The sequence below is a fragment of the Tenebrio molitor genome, chromosome X, assembly GCF_963966145.1.
Source record: "Tenebrio molitor chromosome X, icTenMoli1.1, whole genome shotgun sequence".
Classification (NCBI taxonomy): domain Eukaryota; kingdom Metazoa; phylum Arthropoda; class Insecta; order Coleoptera; family Tenebrionidae; genus Tenebrio; species Tenebrio molitor.
In genome coordinates this window covers 2,338,532-2,357,693 of record NC_091055.1, presented here as the reverse complement: position 1 = coordinate 2,357,693, position 19,162 = coordinate 2,338,532, and the positions used below count along the sequence as shown (strand labels likewise).

Below are 19,162 nucleotides of genomic sequence, written 5' to 3'. Positions count from 1 at the left end.
CAGACAAAATGCACGTTCCATTGTTGCATTAATTTTGTTCTTATCCGATAATCCTCGCTGTAAAGAAAGAGTATCAAGTGACAAAAATCAAAAGATTTTTTCGATATAACTGATTTGGTTGTTAAGCGAAGCCCAGCAACAAGTCCTGTAAGTTGTTTGTGAATTCTTCAATAAATTTATTGTGGCTTTATCAAGTAAAATAATTTTGTGTTTTATGAACACGCACGTATTACCTGCAATATAAAGATTAATCCTTGGAAGACAAAATATGCCTAGAGAAAACAAAAATGAAATTTTTCCAGGCAGTATAAGTTTCAATTTTTCACAATACTTGCCAGATTAACAAACAAATATTTAAATTAGCACACAAGTAATAACAATACTTCAATGTTATTATGATAAAAATGTAGCCTAAGGGTTTAATCTTAATACAAAGATTCACTTATCGCATTAAGAAAGTACCTATCTGATCTTGAAACTGTGTCGTGATAATTTACAAGTCTGCAGTCGTGTAAACATGTCGCCCTTATTAAAATTGAAAAATGTAAACCCACACCATGACTTTCTTTCGAATCCCGAATAAAAAACGCCAAATGTCGAAGTTATAACGATCCAGTCGTGAATTAAACTAACTTTACAAGATGCAGAGGAGTTAAAGACTCGTTTCGGAAATAAGTGGGAACACTTTTCGGACGATAACGAGCACCAGACGACCCACAACCCGGCGACATTTTATCCGCTTAATCGGATAAAATATTCCAGATTTGTGGCACACACCGTTACTCAATACTCCTTAAGAAAAAATCGTCGTTATGGCTGAAGATAGTCGCGGAAAAATGCAACCTATTTATTTGCAAGGACGCGAAACAGAATTTAAAGCAAATATGAGTTTTGTCCGCGGCGGTGCACGAGATAAGCCGTTCTTGTCATATCAGTGAAAAAGTGTGTCGATGTTTAAGAAACTGCGACATTGTTTACTGTTAAAATTAAAATGAAAGTGACAGGAGCGGAATTGTGACGTCATCGTTTAGCAAGACGTCGATTTTTGATCTCGGTTGATCCGCAAGGATCTGGATGAAAAAATAAAACGCCAATGATAATAATCGTCGATAAATTCTTAGGTATTCATTTTAAAACAATGTTAAAATCTATCAATTTGTTATTAACAACAAAAAAAAAACAATGGTTGTAAATACCCTACCCAAAACATCACAATACTTTTATTTACACATATTTGGCTTATTTTTTAACTTATCATCTCTGACGACAACGTATCTATAAAATTTGAGCTACAAAAGGCACTGAACAGCACCTCGGCGTAATACAAATACATAAACAAGAGACGTCGTATCTACATAACAAAAGTTCCTAACTGATGTTATAATCGAATCTTCAAACTAAATGCTGAATAGACCTAGAGGATTTAAGTAAACCAGAGAAAGCAAGCTTTCTACTACAACGGTTTATATATAGGTTCGATTATTATGGTAATGGTAATATTGCAGTCACTGTCTTGGGACTCTAGTGACTTTTTAAATTTAGACCCAGTCCGCGGGACGCTAATATCATGCAATCATGTCTATATCTAGGGTGTCCCCGTCGACGTGCTCTATGTGGCTGGTGGGCGTCGGCAGTCTCGGCTCGCAGAGGAGTCCGTCGGGGTGTCCTGGATGGGCGGGTGAAGTCAGCAGTTGCTCTCCCGAGAGGTCGTTGGGTGACGACAGCATGGGGTCGCCGTTGACGGGCTCGTCGTCGTCCATCAACTCCTCCATCGCCGAGAGGCTGAGGGTGGCGTCCGTGATAACATCGGGCATCTGGAAAGCCACATCAGCGCCCTGATTGCGTTATTGAGAGGTGCTGCAGCCTCGACCGACTTACCTTCTTGTTCGGGTCGGACAGCATGATGGGGGGTAGCAGTGTGGTCGGCGGGGGCTGGCTCTGGTTCTTTTGGTACGAGTTGTAAGGGGAGTACCCTTGGAAGTTGAACTCGGATAGAGGGAGACCGTGAGATTTCATCTGGCGCTCGAGCTCCTGCACAAACCCATCACGTGACATTGACAACGGGACAATTTGAATAAAAAACTTTTTATCGCCAATAAACTTATCAATTATAGTTGGTATGTGAAATTTACGTCACGTTTGTAGTGCTTAATTGAAATTGACAGAACCTATCTATTGTTAATAAGTGCCAATTAGAGGGAGATAAGAGTCTGCAATTTACCTGGACTCGAAGCTGCAGCCTTCTATTGATGTGTTCAATTTGTTTCTGCCTGATCTCCGATTGCTTTAATCTTTGTACTTCATTTTTGAGACACTTAATATATTCTACTGATGATTTTAATATCGTTCCTTTATTCGGCCGAACGTCTCTCACTATTTCGTAATAAGGATCGTTATTCTTCGGCAAGAGAGTACCTAATTCCTTTATTCGATCATTTATGTTGAATCTTCGCCTTCGTTCGACTGAAAACCAATATCTGGACTATGCATTCGGTTAATCGACTCGTTTATTTACTTACTCATATTATGATTATCTTTCTTTTGTCGATCTTTAGCAAGGGCGTGGAGTTCAGCGTCGCTGAGGACGAACGGTTCATTTTTGATATTGATGTCGTTTCCCTGGAGGGAATTATCTGATGTCTTGAAACCATCAGAAGCAAGGGAACTTGATTCCAACGAGAGCAGATCGTCGATAAGATCTTCAGCCTGGAAAAAAAACTCATCATAACTTGCTTCGCACTCGATTCTTCCCCTACGCGCTACCAAAATTATTCTCTTATGTTTTATAACGTGCAGAAAGGTCATTTTTCGTTTTTCGAGGTCGCACTTTTCTAAGCATGTAATTGACGGTCGTTTCCATAATTTGTATAACGCAGACGCTTCATTGAGCTAATAATACGTTTTTACAACAACACTTATCTGATGTTTCAACAGAAAGTCACAAAAATTCTGTCTGGTCAAAACAAACGCGTTTCGATGGCCTTATTAACTAGAGGAATCTTTTCATAGAGTCCGCTCCCTCGCCTATCACTTTACATTTGATAATAGCTACTTTAAACAAAGCTCAAAATAAAACGACAATTGACTAATTAAGTTATTCTCTTCTCGCTATAAATTGATTTGTGTTACAAGTACAACAAACAAAATCAAACTATTTGTTTATTATCTTTTTTTTTTCAAATCATTGCAGCATCCGTAAAGTAGGTGTTTACGGTTTCGTTATCAGAGCAAACATTTCGTCCATTAAAGCCAAAGTTATTTTAGTTTTATACAATATAATAAATCTAACAGAGGTCGTATCAATATAAACTGGGGTCACTCTTTCTCCACCAGCCAAATACACTAATCTAGTCGAGACCGCGATTAAGAAAGATCAAAATCGAAAATATTCTAGACATGACTAACCTATAGTCGACGAACACCCATCTCGCTCCCTCTCTTTTGCCATATGATATTTTAAACGACATCATAGAAATAAAAAAAGATAATAACTCGTTGAAATTCTTCATTTCGTAACCTTGAAATCGTTCCCTGCAATTAATGATGAAATTTGGATTGCTGCCGATCGACCTTCTTGTAGTACTACTTATTTAAAACAATTTTGGAACGCTGAAAGTATCACAAGAACGAGACGAGATATTCGTGGCCCTATTTACAACATTATCACGGAAAGATAATAACATTTACGCTACGCATTTTTTTTTTGTATTAACAAATGGAAACCTACAGTTGAGCTCTTTAGAAGCGTGTCAACTACAATAAAAGTAAAATCTTAATTAATTTTTACATTATTAATGTGGTTAGTGGTAATAAAAAAAGTCTCAGGATTAGCTGTGGTCTATATTCCGAGTTGCTATAAATTAATGTGACATTTAATTTAAATCTGTCTACAGGTTTTAGCGATGCAATAAAATTGAAAAAGAGCTTATCTGAGCCGTTTGATCGATAAAAATATCATTTGCAACTTAATCCCTTCAATTTATCATGGGAAGCTGGCACAAGAAGTTACATAATTTGAACAAGTAGAGTTAATCAACTCTGGTGTACAATTAGCGATTAATAAATGCGTGCAGGGGCTAAAGTCTGTACTTGCGCGAATGGAAGTCGGTTTGTACCGGTTTTTGGTGGTCAAATTCGCAAGAAGGGCCATACATAATAATCCTTTTTGCGGCGGTGCTTAAGAACGATTTTTGAACGAATCCAATCGAACAGTCGGTTACCTTAACGCAATAACAATGATTTACTTAATAGTGTGGCATGCTCGTGAATTAATTTTGTCCCACATCTAGCAAATAATGAAAATTAGTCACAGCGAGAGAGCGAGGAGAAGTGTTTTGCACGACAGGCGAGGAGTGCTAAGGGTCCACATGGTACTCCGGCCGATCGCACACCCTGTATGTGATGTTTGCAATTGACTAAATAAATTTCGTTAATTAGTCCTAACGCAACAAATTCGGATTTAATTATGGCACATATTTCAAGTTGCAGATGAGTTTGCATCACTAACATTGTAAATTAATTTTTATATAACATTATCATTAAATACACAAGTTTTGACGCGCCTGATTTACGGTGCTTAAGAAATGTTTTTATAAGTGTGTTAGGTTTAAGTGTTTCTGACGATCACAACAGAATTATGTAAATTTTTCTGACAACGTGCATCTAAGGTCAGGAAAATAAACCAATAGGTGTTGTAGTTTAGCCGACAATCAATTTAAATATTACCCAATTTATACGAAATATTTCCCAAGTGGTGACATATTCAACCGTGAAGATCAAAATCTATGGCCCGTAATAATTAATAAAACGATTTCAAAATGATTTAAAAAAATGTAATTGGTACAAGTTAATCAATGGGTCAATGTTTGCCACCACCAAACTGTCGCCTATTGAGTAATTTGTGTGATTTTTTTTAAACAAATTGCAAGCTATTCTCGATCCCCACGAGCACAAACTAGAAACGAGTAGAATTTTAATTAAACATATCGAAAAAAAGACGCAAATTGATTGTATTATCGGAATCAAGTAGAGAATCAATCAATGAAAAGTATGATACTGTTCGGAGATAAAATCAAATAAAAAGACAATCTGATCGTGTGCGTTCTATAATCGTATTGTGCCATTAATTCTACGAATTTGAAAATGACGAAACACAGGAATTGCAACAACTTCTGCGATTGCAGTAGCATGTGTTCGATAATTTCAAAATGAATGTACACATTCAACAAATGTGGTTACAGATTAGCAAAGTATTTAATACATATCGATATGTATGTAGGTATGTGTGTATGGAAGGTGTGTAAAAATCTTCCCGTGTGGCTTTTCCATATCTAAGCGAAAAATGATGGAACGGCTTTATATAATCCAATTTATGATATATACAGGAATAAAGTGTCAATAAAATATTGGTGTAGATAGCGTTATGCAATATATTATTGGCTCTAAATCATAGACACACTTGAAGAGAAGCTTAACGTGATAAATTATTATTCTAATCGAGCAAAAAATGTCACAAATTTTTATAACGTAGTTGTCTAATCAAAGGAATGTGTCTGAAAAGTGGAATTCTCGTCTAATTTTTTAAATGGCTTTATTACGATTTTATTTTTGCGCCAATCAATGTGAAGACCATCGTCGGTAATATTCCGTCATCGAAATGATTAGTGTTAATTAGCCCCCCTCGTGACGTCATTTTCATTGCATGGAATGTGGGGTGGTAAAACCGGTCAAAGTTCTAAGAAGCGTTAACAGGGAATACCAACGGCAGAAAAATAAAAGCACTGACCTTGGTCAAATTCGAAGTAACATGTCCGATTTAAAAAATGCAAAACAGCAACAAGTAAAAATACAGAAAATATCACTTGGAAATAAACTGGGCTTTCGTAACACGAAATCAGTCTAGTTCTAGAACCAGTTACAAGTCCTAAAGTTTGGAAATTTTATATTTGACCAAGAGTTGATTCGAAAGTTTCAGCGACAAATCGGGGTTATGTAGAGTAAAAATAGCACTGCCATCAGTGCCCCTTCCCCTATATTGGTTAATTAAAATAATTATCCGACCGACCACAATACGTTATAAACAATAATATCCGATAAAAGATCCGTTAAAACGAACGTTACGTAATGACGTATTTTTTAACAACATCCTGTAAATATGGGAAACAGATTCTCACACAGAAATTATATTTTTCAATGAATGTGTAATTACACCGGTGCGATTTTATTGGCGACGTCCTTGACCTGCAAATCTTGGCTTGTTTAAATTCATAGTACTACACGTTTTATAAGCAAAATAAAAGTCATTAACCCAGATAGCGGATGTAAAATGTAAAAAGTGGGGACAGTGTTAGGGGATGCACCAGAAAAATGGGCGAGCGGGGCGAGCGAGAGTGACGGGTGAGCCGAAGCGTGGATTTGCGGCTCTACAGTTCATTTGTTTTACCTTGGACTAGCATTGTGCACTTTAAAACCATATTTCTTGCGAAGTGACTCAACAAATCTTAATTTGATTGCATAACGATCGAAAATGAATTAACTCCGACCAAATGACAAAACTATATATCAAGTGTCCGTTTGTAACGTTTCTTTAATCTACTTTGCAATCTCGGCGTTATTTATTCAATGGAAACGAAATTGGGTTACTGCTACCATATTTCAACTAGTACTCGCTCGTTACTCGTTCCACAACGGTCACAATCCATTATCCGTAGCCCTAGCCCGAGGTGGTGCAAAACACGCAACAAAAACTTTTTCCAAATTTTTTGGATCGCTGGTTTCAAACAAAATTCGGTTCCGGATACGCAAACCGCCGATTTGAAGGACGCGTTTCCGCGTTGTTTTATTTAAAAAATCTTTATTATCATTAAAACACGCCTTAATGAAGACGTCCAATGCTGAAATCCACGACGTTTTCTCATGGCGATGTTAACGAGCAGCTCGTTTAGCGCGTTTGGAGGTTTAACAAGACAAGTTACACACTTATTTGTTTAAAGTTAACACCTTTCGTCTAACTCGCGATCAAATAACCGAAAAGTGTGCAAAACTTGGACGCGTCGTCCGTCCATCATTACCCACTAATTAATTACGTGACCGATCGATTTTCACCATCGCCGGGGGTGCACCGGTTCTGGCGCCAGCTCAGATACAACATCTTTATTCGGAAAGAAATTAAAAGCGACGGTATCTTCTGATAAACAAACGCTACTTAAGTGGATAAACTGTTTTAAACGTCATCCAGCACTTCATTGCTACTTTGTTGGATTCTTAATTGATAATGTAGATTACAGCCAACAAGGACGGCGTCTCATGAATGCCTCAAACACTTTCTTCCACTCGGACGCTCTTCTTTCAACTGCAGCGGAAATAATCGACGTGTTTACATCGACATCACAAATAATCAAATAATTGCATCAAAGCGGAGGTTCGTGCAGGAAAATTCTCAACGTAAACACGTGCAATCACACTAATGCCAAAAATTAGCCTAATGGAGTTGACTGACAGGTAGCACCACAAGGGGTACCCGATGCACCCGATTTGATACAAATCTGTGGCGATAAAACGTATCCAATAGTCATCGTTTTTATCATTATTATTATCTCTTTAGATTCGTTCTTTTGTGCGGCAGATCTGATAAAATCGAGTCCGAATTTGTGAGTTTTTTAAGAGAACAGGTGTAATAATACCTTACATCTCCTGGTGATAATATTGTAAACCGGCATTTTCGGTGTAGACTGGTGAATTATCCAAAGAGGACCGAACCGGGTATCACAATCGAAAACTCTTGCACATAATAAATAGCCAGAACCGAACTTTCGCCAAAGCGAATTTGGAAGTGTGCACCAAATAACAATGAGTTGAAACGCGCGCGGTGCGTTGACAATTGACAGATCAGTAACGACTGAGGCCAAAGCGCGAGCGACGCACAATGCGGTAAACACCACACGAGCGCAACTAGGGTACTAAATCACTCCGAGACTTAAGTCAGTTGAGCGCGCGCACCACGTGGCGGGACTCCGACTCCAGACAAGCTCCGAAGGCGGTACAAGTGCTTACGCAAAGACTTGATCGATCGCAAATGTCATCGACAAGTGCAAATCACCCTGGAAACAGATGATCGACCGATAAAAATTATCGCCACCGGCCTAGTGATATTTCGAAAATTCACCATCACACCCACCCACCCGAAAAAATCGCATTACAATATAATCGAAGGAAAGTCGGCCCACTGCACATAATAACAACTCTATTTCTATTAACCGTCAATTAGTTGTCCTGTCGTTTCTGAAATATCGCCGGTTACACCCCAGACTTGTCGCCTATGGGGGTCAAGGGACATGGGTGGTTCCCGGACTGCTGGAAGCAGGGTTTAACCGTACCATCGATGGTGGGTTTATCCCGGCGACTCCCACGACAAGTTCTGCGAAACAGGAGTGACCCACCGGTTTCGTTTGACAAATGCACTGTTCTTCGTTTGTACAAAATCAGGTCAATGTTCGCATTAACATTTATTTATTTACATAATTTAATATTTTCTCATAGTACGCGATAAAGGTCGATTTTTACAATCCTGCTTCATAAAAACTGCATTAACGGTTGTCTTGTAACAAAGCTATTAATCTCATTGTAACTTAATTATAAGTCTTTTCAAATTAATTAATAAAGTGTCAGAGCGAGTCGAAAAATAAATAAATGAAAGTGAGTGTGTCCGCCTAAGGTCACGAATTTTACCACCAACGTCACTTCTTTGAAACCCCGTTATTAAGAGAGAAATCTCCGAGGATCAAAAATCAAAGTTCAGCGCTGCAACAATTATAAAATGCGTAAGATTTAATTAAACCCGGACAAATATTGACTTTTCTTCCAGCAGCGAGTCGACTAACCTGGTTTCTAGCTTATTACGTACACTTTCTGAGTATTTTACTTAAGTACCTACTCAACCTATACCTATATTAATTACGAAATCGTATCAGTTCGTGTCGTTGTTCAGGATGGATGATAAAAATGTATTTTTCTAGTTTGTGACTCATACCAATAATAATAATAAATGTAATCGAGAGTGAGCGCAGAAAGTTGCGGGACGACAAAATTTTGTAGGTTGTTTAAGGTGGAGCTGAATTGTGAAGACTGCTTTCGCAAATATAATAAGTGAATGTAATAGTGAGACAACAACTTCATAGCGCAGATAGTGAATTTCTGCGTCATCATCTGCTAGGTGGCAGTAGTAGTGGTTGACGTCAATATCAGATTATTAAATTTTGAAGGAAATATCCACATTTATACAAAACAAAAATTCTTAATTCTTTTGTGGTGGTATCAGTGGCGGGCTGCTGTTTGTGCAGTTACGAAATGTGGTTACGCAATGTAATTATATCCTTTAATTAGCTGTAGAGGACTCGGACGCTCGTCTCTTCAACAAACAATGTTGTTGATTTATGTGGAGGAATTGCCCGGATCGAATCGGTACTGAAAAAGTCTATTTGTAAAACTAATAATACGTTTACTGCAATAATAATAAAGGAATTATATTTACTACCAGAAGCAATCGTGTTTACTAGGAACGGACATTATTTACAATAACAGAAACACGAGCTGCATGAACAGCAAATAGTTGTTGCACAGATACATTCTTAAAATATTGTTCAAATATTGATTCAAAATCATTCAAGAAGTTGATGCTATAAATTAACAACATACCATGTTGCGAGCTTATTATATCAGTAATTTCGATTTAAAAACGGACCAAATAAAACTTATCGGTTGCTTATAAATTTTTTTATGAAATTCGATCAGTTTTAATTGATGCGATTCTAGATTATGGGAAGCATTTAATCAGCGACAATACCATAATGACTAATGAGAGATAAAACTACAATAAATAATTTCATATTGATTGAAAGCTATTTCGACACGTACAAAAGCGTTTCGATGGTTTTTAGTTTTCCCTCCGTTTTTCACTTTACATTTATGGTATCTTGATATCAGTTCGTTGTAATTTACCGCGGTATAATAAATTGCAAATAATCCTGTTGTAAATCATATACGACTCTGTCTGCCAGTTTTTGAGGTCACTACACGAACGAAAGCATGCAAAATTTAAGACCTACAACAGAAACAGTCATTTCCATTGGCTCATCTGCAGAACAGAATTATTCCAGTGACGGAAAAACACGGACTGACGACTATCGTGTGCATAGAGGGACATCAAACTGATTGATCCACGTTTTTCGCAATGAATTATAATTCGCCGTATCGATTGTCTAATAGTTTCAATGAGAGGAACACGTTTGGGGCAATTTCAACGTAGTATCACTCGCATGTACAAAAATATATTTCACAACAGCCACTTTTATATTCCATAATTGCTCCAGCTAAATTTCATTAAAAGACGCTTACGCAATATTTTTATGTATTGTCGAGGTATGATTTGAATAAAACATGTCATAATCAGTGTGCAATCTTGCGGCTTTGATGGTCACAACCAATGATTATTGTCAAATAATACCAAGTAAATCCGTACAAATAGCGTATACGTTTTTTCTGGGACACCATATAGCTCTGCTTTTTGATTTATTTCCTTTCGTATTTAGGCAACAATTAAATCCTGACGTCTACAAAATTAATTCCAGATTGTTTTTTTTTTGAAATTTCGAACAAACTCTTCTGCGGTTCTTAAATGGTTTTGTGTTCTGAAAACAAATTCTTCTTCGTAATCCTTGAAAGTAGCATTGTAATTATTCACTCCCTTTACCGTTGCAAACTTATCGCTCGATGGCACGTCATTGCGTATGTCTAAAATGTAACTCTTTGACCTCACACCACCGCATTCCTCCCATATTTTTACACAAAGTTAGTATTTAAACTTGTTGAAGTCCCTTTTGTTCACTCCAGAAATACCACATCGATTATTTCCGAGGTAATTTGACGTGGGAGCCCAAAACTCCTCCCTTCTACTTCTCTAGTTCGTTTTATTCTTATCTGAAGTAGTTACAGCTGACCACTTAGAGAATAAAAATCTCAATATGTTTCGATAATTGTAAACAAACTCAGAAACCTTGCCTATTAAATAATGGAATAATATCATGCAGCACGGTTACCTATGCCTCAAAATCACTCCTATCATACTAAATTCTGAAACGACCTTTTCACTCTCAATCAATTACATTAATAATTGATAATTCGTTGCATTGTGAAACATCATGTTTTATTAAACGTAAACTCATAACCGTAAAGTTGAAAACTACAACATTAACATCATTATTCCAGCATAGATCTTAAGATTTGTGCTAAAGCACCATATTATGCAAAACATTATCACTTGCTTTTATACTAATGTTGTTTGTAGAAAATAAAATTTTTCAAATATCAGAGTAAACAAGAAAGACCAGTTCAAAAGTGATTATCGTAAGACCGACAAAAATAAGATGGACAAACTCTAGTTGTCCAGATCTGTACCACCAACAACCGTTTATAATTGGCCATGTTCTCAATAACCCGGTCAGTGTCTCGATTTGCAGATCTATCATTTTATTCCCACGATATGAGACACGCAATCGAAGCCGTCAAATTAAAATGTGTTCCTCTGAAACAATTAATGCCACACCACGTTCGTATAAATATTTGTTTGTTATTAATTATATAATATGAAGGTCGGTTTTCATCGAGTTCGCAGGTTTTTTTTTCGACCGAACGTGATTGAACACTCCTATATTGACGATTCCCCCATATGTACACATGAATTACTGGTTGCCTACACAAGAAAATCTTTTGACACTTAAATAGAGCGAAAATAATTTAAAGTTGACGAGTTGATGTACTTAATGTGATTTGTAATGTCTTTTTGTACCTATAAATATGCGGCTTCATTATCATTTAGAAAATTACAGTGAGGCAAACGTAAGATTTGGAAAGTTTACGTCAAAAATGTATTATTACATTTAAATAAAAATAAACGATACTCGACTACCATAGACAAGGCCAATTAAACACCCTCAAGTATTTGATTATATAAATTAGCTTTCAATTGTTTTCGTTTTCTTGAACTATCCCTATCTATCCACTACAATCTGCATTTCAGTCAGACAAAAATTGTGGAATTCTACTGGTGAAATAATCTTCATTATTTTGAAAAAAATCTCTGTTTTATTTAACGTGCTTTGGCTCTTGGAACCCTCCTATGTTCTTTAATTCAAATAAGCTTTTGAATGTTATTCAACTTGAAAATGTTAACTACTCGTATCAACAATAAGAAATTTATTTCTGTTGGTTTATAATTGTCAGTGAGTAGTTAGACTACGTCCATTGATAGAATGCCGTTTTTTAAATATCCTTAGATAACAAAATCCCCAAACCACAACATTAAAATATTAACAAAGTATCATAGACTGTGTTGGTAATATCTTGAAACGTTCGCGCCACTGATTCTCATTGGTTGTTATGAAAGCCAGGCGAAAAATAAATTATATGACATTTCAAATTTGAAATTGTCAGTGCTGTCAAGTAGTTTAAAAGCATTAGATTTGCGGTTTTTCATCTTTAGAGCTTTGTTTTGCGTTTCTCTGATTTGAAAAGTCATTAGTTTTAATCGTGTTGCTGTTTTGATCTGTTCCGTTGCGATTTTTTGTTGATTTTTTTGAATTTGTAAAGTGAGTGCATGCCTCAAGAATCTAGCATAATAAACACTTTAAGTGACATTACAAATATCGAAAATGATACAAAGGTAATTTTTGTTCAAGCATTAAATATTAAATAATCTCTTGTTTGTGTTTAGCCATTTCCGAAAAAAGCTGGATATTTTAATTTCAGTAGCCAGCTTTTTTCGGAAACTCGAAAATGTATTGTGGGTTGCATTTTTAATTCCGTCGGGCACATTATCAGTCGAATAAAACCTAATATATTACGTCTGAAGTTTCCTTTCGTCTTTCCTAAGTGCAAACATGCAGAATAATAATAAAACATCACGTGTAAATCTGCTCTTTCCATTTTTTTAAATTTCGCGTGGGATCTATTTGTTGTAGCGTAGAGTTTATAACTCCGTACGCTGATAGATTGCACGTTTTTTGACAGAAGACAGACACAGAGACAAGTGTGGCGGGAATTAATCTGCAAGGCTGCAACGGTTTTCTAAATAACGTGAAACAACTGAGATGGAGAGTTTGGTATTTTTCACTGCGTTATGTTTTGGAACTAGAATTTAAAAACGTGCAATCTATCAGCGTACGGACTTTATAATATCTGATTGCGGGAGTACAGTACCTATCAGTTTGGTTTTAAAGAACCGGTACTGTTGTTGGTACTTTGCTTACCTCTGAGGTGCTAGTGGCACCGGAGCTCAAAGCGGGAGACATGGCAGCAGCATCAGGACTAGGACACGAGACTTGAAAAGGATGAGAGTGTGCCACCGGTTGTGGTGGCATGACTGGAGTTAAAGACCCGGGTGGTACGGTGCCCATCGGAGCGCTGTGCGTCTGGGGGACGCTGTTGTTGTGCAAGTTAGCCAAAAAAGAGGCATTTCCTGGTGCTTGGAATGATTCGCTAAGATACTGGCGCACTTGGCTTTTCTGTTTTTGTATCACATGGTACCTAGTAGGATTTGCGAGTTTTGTTTGAACTTGTAAAACTTGTGGAGGAACATCTACCGCTAAACTGTGCAACGGAACCTTCATGGCTGCGACTGCGGGTCTTTGTTGCATTTGCTGAGCTTGAGCTTGTGCTTGTCGTGCCCGTTCTTGCGCTTGTCTTTCTTGCTCCATCAGTGCTTGGTCTCTCATCAGTTGCAGCTTTAACTGAGTTCGAGATAATGGGGTTGCCGTTTTCAGATTCGGCGGACTGGAACAAAGACGCTAGTTTACCTTCATGCTAATTAAACTGTAGGCGTCGAAATCTGGAGCGTCGCGATCGGACTGAATAAAAAGGCGCAACTTATCTGTTCATGCTGATTTTATTATTAAAAGCACCAAAATGGCGGTCATAATGACGTTGTCATCCAATATAGTTAATGCAGACCAATTGTTTTAGTCGAAAAGTTTCAATTGAGCTAGACGCTAGTCGACTCGAAACAATACCATTAACTACTTATCCACTCTTTTACAACACAATTGCCGCATAATTAAATAAACAAATAACTTGTCTGTCGGACTGGGTTTCATTTACTTCAAACATTATCAGCTTCATTCTTAATTATTGCAGAAAGTGGACAACGTAATTGCTCCACCAATTGTGATGAAGATTAAAAACATATTATTGTGGTGCTGTGTTGTTCATTTCCTGATAAAAAACAACATACTAAAACTAAAGGTCAGATGAGCTTCCTCAACGTCCAGATTAGCATAGATCAAACTAAATTACAATTTAGATCACATCGAGATGGCGCTTTAATCTAATTAATATTCAAATCAATACATTGCTGGGCGGATCAAATAAAATTAAAATATGTGTATAATATTTACGGCTGACGTCAATAACACGTCCCCATTAATTATGTAGAAGATAACGTATGGGAAATTGCTCTAAATATGACTCAGGCACCAGTCACCATTCTTTATTGTTATTCAACTAAAGAAAAAAAAATTATACAATCTTATTTAATACATACACAGTGACGCATTTAACATTTTAATACTAGAGTCGATGTACTTGGTTACTCAAAAACACTGTAGCCCAAGTGGCATTGACAAATGGCAAAATAAATAAGCAAACAATTTAATTAGCGAGTCTAAATCTACAATAAATCTTACAAAGTGAACGTTGCATGACATTTTAAAGTACACACGTAGGTATCTCATATGTACCTACCTACATTTTACGGCCGTTCCAAAAAACAACATACATATAATTGATTTCATATAAATGTTCATCAAGTGAGCTGTGCATTTGTAAAAGCACCTTTAATTTAGTTACATTACAAAAGTCACATTTATGAAGGTCATGTCCAATAAATCTTTACTTGGTAAAAACACAAAGACAAAAACAAATAAGAATTACTTTAATTTAATCAGTAAAAAGACGTAACATTGCTTTTGAAATCAGCAATGTTAAAATGGACAAAAACTGAAAAATTAGTCAAATTGGGTTCGCGCAGAGCAAGCAACTTTGAAAGTCAAAGTCACTAGCTTTAGCTTTAGTACCAACAGAAAGTCAGATTTTCATGGCTTGCTTAGATGCACATTTATATGAAATTGAGTATAGTTCTTGACTATTTAAGTATTTTTTAATAATAACTAATGACACCTGTCCTTGCAAACGTCTGGATTTTGTTTTTCTCATATAAAAAAATTTACACGAATTACAATCGTGAACAAAAAATTGTAATCGCGCGACGTACGGCCTTATAAGTTTAGTCAACTCGTTGCAGATCTTTGAGTAGAGTATAGATAGAGCGTGCGACACAAACTGTTTGTGTTGTTTTGAAAAAAATGTGTATAATCAAATTTTTTGATTAAGTGAATGGGTACGATCGGCGTTCTCTTGATACTATTTACGTCGTAATCGCTGCCATATCTTTGCCAAGCGAATAAAGAAGCAGCTTGGCTTTGTGTAAATGTTTTTAACTATATTCGTCGAAAAAGAGAAGTGCAAATTAAAAAATAATGTTTTCCACTGTACGACACTGTATAGTTTACAAACGATAACGAATTGTCGAACGATAATCCAATAATATTTAAAAAAATTCATTTTCTCGGAAGCGCTATCGTGAAGAAGTCTGCGTTATCTCTAATTATCGTAAAGTTAAAAAGGTTATAGAATTGTAAATTGAGCCGCTCATTGTCTTCAACATTTTTCAATTTGACGAAACTGTTATACCGCGATGATATCACAATTGTTCGCATTATTGTGGTCGTTATTTTTCTGGAATCGTTTGAAAATGGAGCGCGAGTTTGTTTTGACACGGTCCCCGTTCAAAATGACCACACAACGAAAATGGAACGTCAAACATTTGGAACAATTTCCAGGCATCAATTAGATGTCCTTACTGACCAACAACGCGACCACAATATGCGTTTGTCGTTCCATCATCAACTGATAACGGCACTTAACTATAATTATATTGTGTTATTGGTGATCGTTATTTATGTATGCGAGAGTTTTTAATGAACGATGAAATCGCTGCGCGAGACATTGTTTTGGGAGGGTCCATATGTGGGTTGTTTTGGGTATAAATCGATATCCTTGATAAATTATTGGCGCGATTTTTCTTCATCTGCTGCCAAAAGTAGTTAATTCGGTTGGCAAGTGCACGTGTGCTAAAATAGTACGAAAACAGCAAACCCTTTTTAAATATTGATGTAAGAATGACCATAACTTCGCGAATGTTTTTTTTTAAACTCGGACGGCGGCGAAGGCCTGCGTACTATTTTTGACCGGCCACAAATAATAATGATTTACGTTTCGTTTCTGTACATTTGTTTTCGACTAAACCAACAAATTTCTTGTTTAAACTTGACATTTTAATCTGGTTCATGACAACAACGAACCAGTTCCATCTTGCATTACACCATGAAAAAATTAACATTCTTTCACTAATTAAGGGGAGCAAAGCTCAAACGAACCGAGGAAAATCGATCGGAGGCTTGAAGTGAGTCGCAAAACCATATCCTCGGTGCTTCTGATAAGCCTCGAGGGGTTTTCTGGGGAAGATGCAAAGCGAATCGACCACACGATATCGCTCGCCATGAGTAATCTGGTCGAAATGAAATCATAATAACAAGCATTTTAGAGGGACGGATTGCGAGCTGCGGGAATCCTCTGGTGCAGCGCACGCGAAGGTAATGTTTGGCAGTACTTCAAGAAGTATTAGTACATAGTATTTGGTTTATTAATAGCAAGCATAAAAATTCTCCTGCAAAAAAAGATCCAACACGTGTGTGTTTCCCATTCTGCGAGCAAAACTGACGATTTGAAGAAATTTGTTATTCGCTTCCGCCGAGATCGACTATTAGACAATTAAATCAGCGGCGCACGTGAGTTAGGCATCTGGATAATGATTCTTTGGCTCACCTTTCATTAACGGGCATTGTTTTAGAAGTTAGCTCGTAAAACTCTTGATTTTTCGGAGTACCCAACAGATCGTCAAAATCGATAGCACTTTCAATATCGAAATCGTCGGTCAATAAAGCCGACAGATCGTAACCTAAATCAATTCCTGATTCGGCCATGTCTCGATCACAATCAAACACAGAAATTTGTTCAATAGAGTTATGTCGTGTTTTCCGATGTCATATCTGTTATCCGACGTACGGTTTGCTTGCCCGACAGCCAAACAGCAACCGCAATTTATTAAAACCCAACTCGCGACTGAGTTTGCTAACAATGTCATGGACAAAGTCGAGCTTGCGCGCGCATGTCCCGCTGAGTGGGGTCGACCCGCTCTTGTTTCAAACAAACGCGCTATAAGCAAAAATTTTTCAATCATGCTGACCAAACTCAATTTTTGACACATCGACGATGAAGACCTTCGTTGCCGTCTTTGTAATTGTGTTGTGCCCCAAATTGGGGCGCTTTCAAGATAACTCAACTATCGACCTGAAATGGGAACAATACAAGGTGAGTATTTCTTCTGGTTTGATTCACCCCAAGTTTAACGATATTTTAGGAAAAATACAACAAAACTTATTATGGGTATCACGACGCTGCGCGAAAATTAGCTTGGGAGGCGAATTTGGAGAAAATTCGACGGCACAACGATGAGGCCGGGAAAGGCTTGCACTCTTATTATATAAATGACAATCACTTAAGCGACATGGTAATAGTTATTTACGAACCGAATGCGAGAAGCGAGTGCTTCATTTGCGCGAATGTGCCGAATACGTCTTCAAAAATGACATTTCAAAAACGCAACAGAACCGCGAACGTAGATTTTGCACATTGGCCTTTTTGAGCATTCTGAAAATAATTTGACTTGATAATAATAAAATCTGCTTTACAAAACGTCCTTCTCCAATTTGGATGTTGAAAATTTCGAAAGAATGAAAATAAATCGCTCTTAATTCGATTGACACTTGGGCAAACGCCATCTATTCACTAAATTGGAAACTATTGGAAATAATTTAAAAATGCTAATGTTCGTTTCAAAAAGATAAATTGTACTACAATTGCGAGCACGGAATTTCGGGCAGACTTCAAATTTGACTGATATAGGATGTGAAATAGGCTTTAGGTGTTAGAGGTATTAATAACCTCATTTTAATATCTATTATTGTCACATGTCATTTTGACAAATTGCATTCATCAATCCTGAAAAGTTGCAAGTGCTTAGATGTTATTTTCCGAAAACTGAACTAAAATAATTGTGACAGTTTATTTTGAAGTTCAGTCATGACATTAAAGCTTAGACTACATTTTTTTTAAATGGCACCGTACTTGTGGATGCGTGTTGCGTAAATCTTGGAGAATTGCGGCGTAGCCCATCAAAAAATGCTTTACTTTTGAAATTTGCTGACGAAGACGGTTTCAAAGTTTCGTTGGTGAACGTGGTTGAAACAATCTGGAGTAAAAATGTGAACGGTTGTAGAGCACTCAGAGTTATTTGCAAAAGATGGTGAAGCTGACCAAGAGCAGACATCGCAAGGTGAACCCGGAGACGGTGGGCGACTTTTTCGAGATGCTCCACCACATCCCAGAAGAACTGAACTGGATCGACAAAGGCTTCCAGACCCCCACGTACAACCAGAAAGACTGCGGCTCTTGCTACGCCTTCAGCATCGCAGGCGTATTGCAAGGTCAAGTCTTCAAACAAACAGACAAACTGATACCGTTGAGGTAAATATTGTTTTACATCACAACAAACAACCAACCAGTTCTTTCCAGCGAACAACAAATAGTCGACTGTAGCGTCCCCGTGGGTAACTACGGATGTGGAGGGGGCTCTTTGAGAAACACCCTCAAATATTTAGACAAATCTGGGGGTTTAATGACTTACACTGACTACCCGTATGTGGCGAGGGTACGAGCTCGCATCTGGGTCGCTCCTTATTAAAATATCTGTTTCAGCAAACGAAGTGCCGCTTTGACAAGAACCGAGCTTTGGTAAATCTGACGTCGTGGGCGATCCTACCCGCCAGAGACGAGCGAGCTTTGGAGATCGCGGTGGCCAAGATAGGACCGATCGCGGCGTCTTTGAACGCCGCTCCTCACACTTTTCAGCTGTATCAGTGGGTTCAGAACGGTT

The 19,162-nt window shown here is 37.4% G+C and overlaps 2 protein-coding genes across 5 annotated transcripts in view; one reads left to right on the top strand and one right to left on the bottom strand.

Moving 5' to 3' along the window:
- Window positions 1–1,094: 1,094 nt before the first annotated feature.
- Mitf (transcription factor Mitf) lies at window positions 1,095–18,683 on the bottom strand. Of its 3 annotated transcripts, XM_069060740.1 has the most exons (7): window positions 18,544–18,683; window positions 18,355–18,478; window positions 13,302–13,824; window positions 2,520–2,706; window positions 2,222–2,463; window positions 1,879–2,031; window positions 1,095–1,835 (listed from the first exon to the last, which is right to left on the bottom strand). In XM_069060740.1, the coding sequence occupies exons 3-7, from the start codon at window positions 13,764–13,766 to the stop codon at window positions 1,566–1,568; spliced, it is 1,317 nt and encodes a 438-aa protein (XP_068916841.1). In that variant the 5' UTR covers window positions 13,767–13,824; window positions 18,355–18,478; window positions 18,544–18,683; the 3' UTR covers window positions 1,095–1,565. The 3 variants fall into 3 exon arrangements, with proteins under 3 accessions (XP_068916841.1, XP_068916839.1, XP_068916840.1); XM_069060738.1 differs by lacking the exons at window positions 18,355–18,478; window positions 18,544–18,683 and adding an exon at window positions 16,993–17,150; XM_069060739.1 differs by lacking the exons at window positions 18,355–18,478; window positions 18,544–18,683 and adding an exon at window positions 16,993–17,150 and having other exon boundaries at window positions 1,095–1,814.
- The window catches only part of CtsL4 (Cathepsin L4), a 2,241-nt gene continuing 367 nt past the window's right edge, over window positions 17,289–19,162 (top strand). The window contains exons 1-5 of one of the 2 annotated variants that reach the window (XM_069060744.1): window positions 17,289–17,538; window positions 17,588–17,737; window positions 18,506–18,753; window positions 18,802–18,937; window positions 18,985–19,139. In XM_069060744.1, coding sequence (XP_068916845.1) covers window positions 17,440–17,538; window positions 17,588–17,737; window positions 18,506–18,753; window positions 18,802–18,937; window positions 18,985–19,139 — 788 coding nt within the window. In that variant the 5' untranslated portion in view covers window positions 17,289–17,439. Of the gene's footprint in view, window positions 17,539–17,587; window positions 17,738–18,505; window positions 18,754–18,801; window positions 18,938–18,984; window positions 19,146–19,162 lie in introns of both variants that reach the window. The other variant, XM_069060743.1, reaches the window with a different exon arrangement.